Source organism: Erinaceus europaeus, unplaced genomic scaffold (genome assembly GCF_950295315.1).
Source record: "Erinaceus europaeus unplaced genomic scaffold, mEriEur2.1 scaffold_1133, whole genome shotgun sequence".
Lineage (NCBI taxonomy): Eukaryota > Metazoa > Chordata > Mammalia > Eulipotyphla > Erinaceidae > Erinaceus > Erinaceus europaeus.
Genome location: NW_026647546.1, coordinates 14,779 through 22,500, shown reverse-complemented (window position 1 = coordinate 22,500; position 7,722 = coordinate 14,779). Strand labels below are relative to the sequence as shown.

Genomic DNA, 7,722 nt, shown 5'->3' with positions numbered 1-7,722 from the left:
GGCCTGGGCTGAGCGCCCCGCTCAGTGAACAGAGCGCTCTACACTTCAGGTGGTCCTGCACTCACGGCGGGGGACCGGCACACATCAGCGGTCAGTCCAGAGGCTGGTCTGTGAAAGGCTGTGCCTCCCGCCTGCACGGTGCTGGGGCACACGGTCGTGTGGGAGTGTGTCTGGGGTTCTGAGGGCTGGGAAACGTCTAAGGTGACAGAAAGTGAGAAGACAGCGCCGTTTTCATCATGCCAGCATGTCAGAGTCAGGAGGAAGGAGTGAAGTTTACAGTTAAGGTGTTTGTAGACTTTCCTCGTGTCTGGGAGCTACTCTGCCCTGACCCAGCTTTCTGATCCTATTCCCAACTCTGACATCGTCTCCCCAGACAACACTTCAGCCCACCTGCATGTGAGCTGTCAGGCTCAGGCAAAAAGTACTAAAGTCATGGGCCCCTTGGAATAGACCTAAAATAGACTTCCTAGCTTCTTCCCACACAAGCACCCCATAATTTCATCTGCTCTGTCCCTACCTTTGGGTTCCTGTTTATTAACCAATTTGTCCTGCTTTATATCTTACTGCCTTTCAGCCACCAAGCTGCAGATGCTACCATGACACCATCCTGACCTCCCTGGGCAGACGCCCTCACCCATGTGTCCTGGAGCCTCCCCTCCCCAGAGCCCTGCCCCACTAGGGACAGACAGACACAGGCTGGGGGTGTGGATCCACCTGCCAACACGCATGGCCAGCAGAGAAGCCATGACAGAAGCCAGAACTCCCACCTTCTGCTCCCCATAGAGAATCTGGGTCCCTGCTCCCAGAGGGATAAAGAACAGGGAAGCTTCCAATGGAGGGGATGGGACAAGGAGCTCTGGGGGTGGAAACTGTGTGGAATTGTACCCCTGTGATCTTACAGTCTTGTTATAATTTACTCATTAATAAAAAAATCTAAAAAAATGTTTACAGTCAAAACACAGACTCCAAGTCACACTGAAATCCTGGCCTGGGGACTTTGTGTGGACAGTCTAATAAGCTGTGGGTCCTAAAGTCCTCAGACCAGATCCCTGGGTTTCAGAAGCAGCAGCAAACACTGTGTGAGCTAAGCATGTCCAGGGTGGAAGGTGACAGGCTCTCTGGGATGCTCAGAGCCCAGCCGGAACCCCCAGAGTCCTGGTGGCATCTCGTGTCAGCTCCCTCTGTGTCCTCACCTCCCAGTGTCTCCCCGTCCCGTCCCCACACCCCTCCCTCTGGGCCTGGGGGTGGGGGCACTGGACTCAGGAGAGGAGGCTGAGGTAGCAGACAGTGGCTCTCAGAGCGGGGGGGGGGGGCCTGGCTTTGGAGACCCCCCCACCCCACCCCGGCCTCAGTCAGTCTCTGGAGGCCACTGGACTCTGCTCTCTGTGACTCCCCGTTGGGTGAGGTGACATGAGGCCGAGAGTCTCCATTGCCCGCCCCCCCCCCCAGCTCTGATTCCGGGAGCTGAGCTGAAGGAAGACGCTGAGACACCAGCTTCACTCAGAGATCTGCCCCTGGCCTTGGCCGTAGAGGGTGGCGATTATGAATAACAATAGCCAAATGGTCCCTCTCTCTCTCTCTGCCTCTAGTCTCTGGGGCTCGGTTCTGGCACTAGGAATCCACTGTTCCTGGCAATCACTTCTCACCCTCCTCCGTCTTTTTCCCCCATTTTATTGGACAGGACAAAGAGAAATTAGAGAGGACAGGTAGAGAGAGAGAGAGAAAGACAGAGAGACACCTGCAGACCTGCTTCACCGCTCGTGAAGCTTCCCCCCTGCAGGTGGGGACTGGGGGCTCGAACCTGGGTCCTTTAAAGGCGTGAGGCCTTGTGCGCTTAACCAGGGCGCCACCACCCAGCTCCCTGAGGTTCTCCTCTTGCCCCTCCTCCTCTGTTTTATTTCTTTGTTCCAGAGCATTGACTTCTAGGAGAGTCAGGACAAAGGGACAAGGAGGGCTGCTGCAAAGACGCCACAAACCTCCTCTGGGGACTCCCCGACATTCTTTTATTTCTTTATTGGGGGATTGATGTTTTACAGTCGACAGTAAACACAACAGTTTGTACGTGCGTAACATTTCCCAGTTTTCCACAGAACAATTCAACCCCCACTAGGTCCTCTGCCGTCCTGTTCCAGGACCTGCACTCGCCCCCACCCACCCCAGAGCCCTCTGCTTTGGCGCAGTGCCCCCACTCCAGCCCACTCCCCAACATTCTGCTGAGAGACAAGGCCCACGGGGCAGCAAGGAGACAGACGCCCTGCTCAGCTCTGCCGCCAGGAGGGCTCGGGGGGACGGGGACCCCCGCCCTGCCCGCCTCCCCCCTCCTCTTCCTCCTCGCCCGCCAGCGCTCTGTGCAGGACTTCACGGAGGGGTCTCCGGCCCCTGAGCTGCCCGCGCCTCCCCACAAAGAAGTAGATGAGGGGGTTCGCCACGCTGTTGAGGACCTGGAGGAGATAGAGGGTGAGCCACAGAGCGGGGCTGTGAGAACAGACCTTGAGGAGCCCGTCGGCGATGACCCACATGCCATAGGGCAGCCCCAGCAGCAGGAAGGCCAGCACGCTGAGCGCGATGGTCAGGTACAGCCTGCCGGGCCGCCGCCGCCCGGAGCCGCAGCGGACCCGGAGGAGCAGGGTCAGGCTGGACGCGCAGAGCACCAGGCAGGTGAGGACGGACGTCACTCCCCAGGCGACGAACATCGGATCGCACGGGAAGGTGGCGGAGATCCAGCACAGAAGGCAGGCCACCAGGGAGCCCGCGCCCAGGGCCCAGGTGAGGCCGCACACGAGGGAGGACAGGTGGGCCGGCCGGCGGCACCGGTACCACAGGGGGCAGAGCACGGAGACGCAGCGCTCAGAGCTGACGGCCATCAGCAGGCAGAGGCCCACCAGGAAGGAGGACAGTTGCACGGAGTAGACCAGATGGCCGACCTTCTCCGAGGAGCGGGCCATCACTCTGATTATGCCCCCTGAAAAGCTGCCCAGGAGGAAGAGGAAGTCAGCACAGGCCAGGTTGAGGATGTAGACGGAGAAGGGGGTCCTCTGCACGCGGAAGCCCAGCAGCCAGACGACGGCCCCGTTCCCCAGCAGGCCCAGGAGGCTGACGACATCGACCACCAACAGAACAAAATCTGTGTACGCATCCTCAAAGCGGCCCTGCTCCGGGTCTGCGCTGTGGCTGCCGTTCCCCCGGCCACCTCCTGCGACCTCTGGGGCGGGGGAGCCCGTGGCGTTCATTCCGGCCTCTGTCCACCCGCCGGCCCCGCTCCTGGCGCCCGTCACAGGGAGAGGGGACGGACCCTGCAGAGGCCTGGACGCGCGGGTCCCCGAGCTGAGGTCTCTGTGCCGCGGGGGCCGGGCTGGGTCTCTGCTGCCCCCTGGCCTGGAAGTCCCTCGGCCGGGTTCCCCTCTCAGCTTTTCTGGGGTGTCCTGTCAGTTTTAATTCTAGAGAGATGATGAAAAGAGTTGTTATATACAAATACAAATCAAGTTAGGTAAAAAGACAAAAGACAGCACTCCCCTCTCAGCAGGAACGGCTTTTCTCAAATATTCTGTGAATGTGTCACCAACAGGAACACCAGAAAAGTGAGGGGGGCTAGGGGCCGGGAGGGGGCGCACCTGGTTGAACTCACACGTTGCAGGGCACAAGGTGGCGGATGCGAGCCCCCCCGGCCCCCACCTGCAGGGGGAGAAGTTACAGGAGCGCTGGACCAGGCCTGCAGGTGTCTCTCTCTCTCTCCCTCTCGACCTCCCCTCCCCTCTCAGTTCTCTCTGTCTCTATCCAAAAATAAATGAGTATTTTTTATAAGAAACGTTTCATTTACAGAAACGTCAAGGACGTTTAGGCGCCAGTCACCCCAGCTCTGCACAAACAGCTTCGGCTCCAGGTCGTGCCAGTCATACACCACGGCGGTGAGCCCGCAGGCGGCCTAGGAAGTCCCACATCAAACACCACCCGGCACTCCGACGCTTCAGCTGCAGCACGAGAAAGTACTCCGGGGGCCGGGCGGTGGCCCACCTGGCTGAGTGCTCACATCACAGTGCGCAAGGACCCAGGTTCAAGTCCCCGGCCCCCACCCGCAGGGGGAAAGCTTCCAGAGCACTGAAGCAGGGCTGCAGGTGTCTCCCTGTCTCTGTCTTCCTCTCTATCTCCCCTTCTCTCTCAATTCCTCTCTGTCTCTATCCAATAATAAATAAATAAATGATTTTAAAGAGAGAGAGAGAGAGAGAGAAAGTACTGGACGCCTGGCAGGAAGCCGGGCCCTCGGAGACCCTCCGTCACCCTCAGGTGGTCTTGGGGTTCCCCTCTGTCCCCTGAGCCCTGTGTCCCTCCTCCAGGGTCAGGCACAGAGCCCAGCCCGGGAAGACACTCAGTGATCCGGGGAAGGACATCCCCACCCAGCCTGCGCAGGGGGCAGAGACGCCCAGGGCAGCAGCAGGGCAGACAGACAGACAGACAGACAGACAGGCAGGCAGAGCCTCCTCCTCACCTGCGTCTCCTCCACAGACCTGGCCAGCCTGAGCCGGGGTCGCGGCAGCGTCTCTGTGCTCTGGGGGTCCCAGGACGTGTCCCCAGTGTGGTGAGAGGAGCCGGCAGCTTCCTGGGCAGAGGCTGAGCTCAGCTGAGGGGCCCCGCTGAGTGCTGGGCCCAGGTTCCTGCCCCTCCTGCCCCTCCCTCTCTCCCTTCCTCCTCCCTCCCTCCCTGGGGGGGGGGGGTGGCCAGAGACGCTAGGACCCTGCTGCTGCGCTGATGCTTTCTGCAAGGTCTCTGTGGAGAGGACCCATTTCACGCCCCTGCTGAGTGATGGAGCAGAGGGAGCAGAGGGAGCAGAAATGTGGTTTCCTGGGAGAAGCCTCCTCCCCACCTAAGAGCTGCTGTGTCTGGTTCTCTGAAGCCACCAGAGAGAGACTGAGGGTCGCCTCCCCACGGGGGCTCCCAGAACCGCTGTGAGACCACTTCCAGTCCCTTGGAACTAATAAGAATGAAGCTTTTGAGGCCAGGTTAAGCGCTCACATTACAATGCGCAAGGACCCGGGTTCAAGCCCCCTGCTCCTCACCTGCAGGGGGAAAGCTTCACAAGTGGTGAAGGTGTCTCTCTGTCTCCCTCCCTCTCTACCCCCCACCGTCCATTCTGGCTATCTCTATCCAATAAATAAATAAAGATAATAAAAATATTTTTAAATGATGGACCTTTTTTTAAAAAAATATTTATTCCTTTTTGTTGCCCTTGTTGTTTTATTGTTGTAGTTATTGTTGTTGTGGTTATTGATGTCGTCGTTGTTGGATAGGACAGAGAGACATGGAGAGAGGAGGGGAAGACAGAGAGGGGGAGAGAAAGACAGACACCTGCAGACCTGCTTCACCGCCTGTGAAGCGACGCCCCTGCAGGTGGGGAGCCGGGGGCTCGAACCGGGATCCTTACGCCCATCCTTGCGCTTTGCGCCACCTGCGCTTAACCCGCTGCGCCACCGCCCGACTCCCACGATGGACCTTTTGACCCCCCACACCCCACCTTTGTCTTCTCAGGTCTGGTGATATGACAGGAGTGTGAGTCGCCAGGGCGTCTGGTCTACCACACCCCATAAAAGGCGGCACTGCTTGTGCCCGGGGGGAGCACGAGAAGCTCACGGAGTCCCTCTTCTCCCCGACGCCCAGAAGTCCTCTCAGCAGCACGGGGGGAGGGGGGCTGGATTCTGCCTGGGGACTTCAGGACAGGTGGCAACAATGCTTGTGACTGGGTCCGAATTAACAGGGGCACACTGGCACCCCCGCCGTGTGGAGCTTCGCCGAGCCTGCCTCTGTCACTCTCCTCTCTGCCAGATCTACCGGGAGAGAACCTGAGCACGTCTTGAAAAGGGATCTATGTACATGAGAGTTTTATCTGTGATGTGCAGAATTACAAGATGACAGCTGGTTCAGTGCATAAAGCACTGGACTCCCCAGCCAGGGGCCCTGGGTTCAGTCCCTGGAGCACATGTACCACAGTGATGTCTGCCTCTCTCTCCTCCTCTCTTTCTCATTAATAAATAGGTAAAATATTTTTAAAAAATAACACTGGTGTATTGCACCAAAGTAAAAGACGCTGGGGTGGGGGGGGAGGGTCCGGGTCCTGGAGCATGACGGCAGAGGAGGACCTAGTGGGGTTTGAATTGTTATGTGGAAAACTGGGAAATGTGACAAACTAGTGTATTTACTGTTGAGTGTAAAACGTTAATTCCCCCAATAAAGAAATTTTAAAAAACAAAATAACAGGGGTACAATCCACTGTTCCCACCGCCAGAGATCTGTGTCCACATTCCCTCCGCTGGAGACTGAGGTGAGTCTCCCAAGGGCACAGATAAAGGGTTGACTATTATTCCTACAACAATCTGTCTGTCTGTCTGTCTGTCTATCTGTCTATATGTCTGTCTGTCTGTCTATAGGTCTATCTATCATCTATCTGTCTATCTATCTATCATCTATCTATCTGTCTATCTAACTTTCATCTGTCATCTATCTATCTGTCTGTCTATATGTCTGTCTATCTATCATCTATCTGTCTCTCTGTCTATATGTCTGTCTGTCTATCATCTGTCTGTCTATATATCTATCTATCATCTGTCTGTCTGTCTGTCTATCTATCTGTTTGTCTGTCTATATGTCTGTCTATCTTTCATCTATCATCTGTCTGTCTATATGTCTATCATCTATCTATCTGTTTGTCTCTCTGTCTATATGTCTGTCTGTCTATCTATCATCTATCTGTTTGTCTCTCTGTTTATATGTCTGTCTGTCTATCTATCATCTGTCTGTCTGTCTATATGTCTGTCTGTCTATCATCTATCTATTTGTCTGTCTATATGTCTGTCTGTCTGTCTATCATCTATCTATCTGTTTGTCTCTCTGTCTATATGTCTGTCTATCTATCTATCATCTATCTGTCTGTCTGTCTGTCTATCTATCATCTATCTGTCTGTTTGTCTCTCTGTCTATATGTCTGTTTGTCTGTCTGTCTATCATCTATCTATCTGTCTCTCTGTCTATATGTCTGTCTATCATCTATCTGTCTCTCTGTCTGTCTATACGTCTGTCTGTCTGTCTGTCTATCTACCTGTCTGTCTACCTATATTGGAGCTGGAAGGTTGGCATCCCAGGCTCGCCGTCTCTGGACGCAATACACGGCCAGCATGCAGAGGCAGCCCCGTGAGGCCGAGTGGCACAGCTTGTGCCTAGTTGCTCCGGAGGAAAGGCTGCGATGGTCTGAGCTCAGACACGTCGCCGGAGGTGAACGTCACTCTTGCCCGCAGGCCTTCAGCCACTCATCTTTAATTCTAAGCAGCAAACACCTCAGACAGAGACACCCAGCAATAGCCTTAATGGGGAGAGACAGAGACAGAGACAGTCAGTCCTGGGACGGAGCCCTCTGTGCAGAGGGAGTGGGGTTAGGTGCAGGAGAGAGGCCAGGCCCAGCACTACGAATGGTGTGAATATTGAATATGACAGAGGAGATCATGGAGATCGGCTCAATCTCCATTTCCTCTGGATTAAGATAAAAGCATCTGAAAGCGTGGGCTGTACCTTCCTTCCGGCGGCCCAGCCCACCTCTCAGAGGGGCAGCTCCCTGAGGGCCCTCCCGGGAGCCGGGGAGATGAGGGCAACACCCACCACCGGAGCTGGGAGCGGAGGCAGGTGGAGGGGTGGATTCTGGGCATCACCCTCATCTCACCGCAGGCCGGGTACGTGTGGCCA

General features: G+C 56.2%; 1 protein-coding gene across 1 annotated transcript; it reads right to left on the bottom strand.

Annotated features, from left to right (window-relative positions):
* Positions 1 to 2,258: 2,258 nt before the first annotated feature.
* On the bottom strand, positions 2,259 to 3,230 carry LOC103125103 (mas-related G-protein coupled receptor member X1-like). The gene has a single exon (XM_007535869.2). It carries the CDS (start codon positions 3,228 to 3,230, stop codon positions 2,259 to 2,261), a length of 972 nt encoding a protein of 323 aa, XP_007535931.1.
* Between the last annotated feature and the right edge of the window lie 4,492 nt (positions 3,231 to 7,722).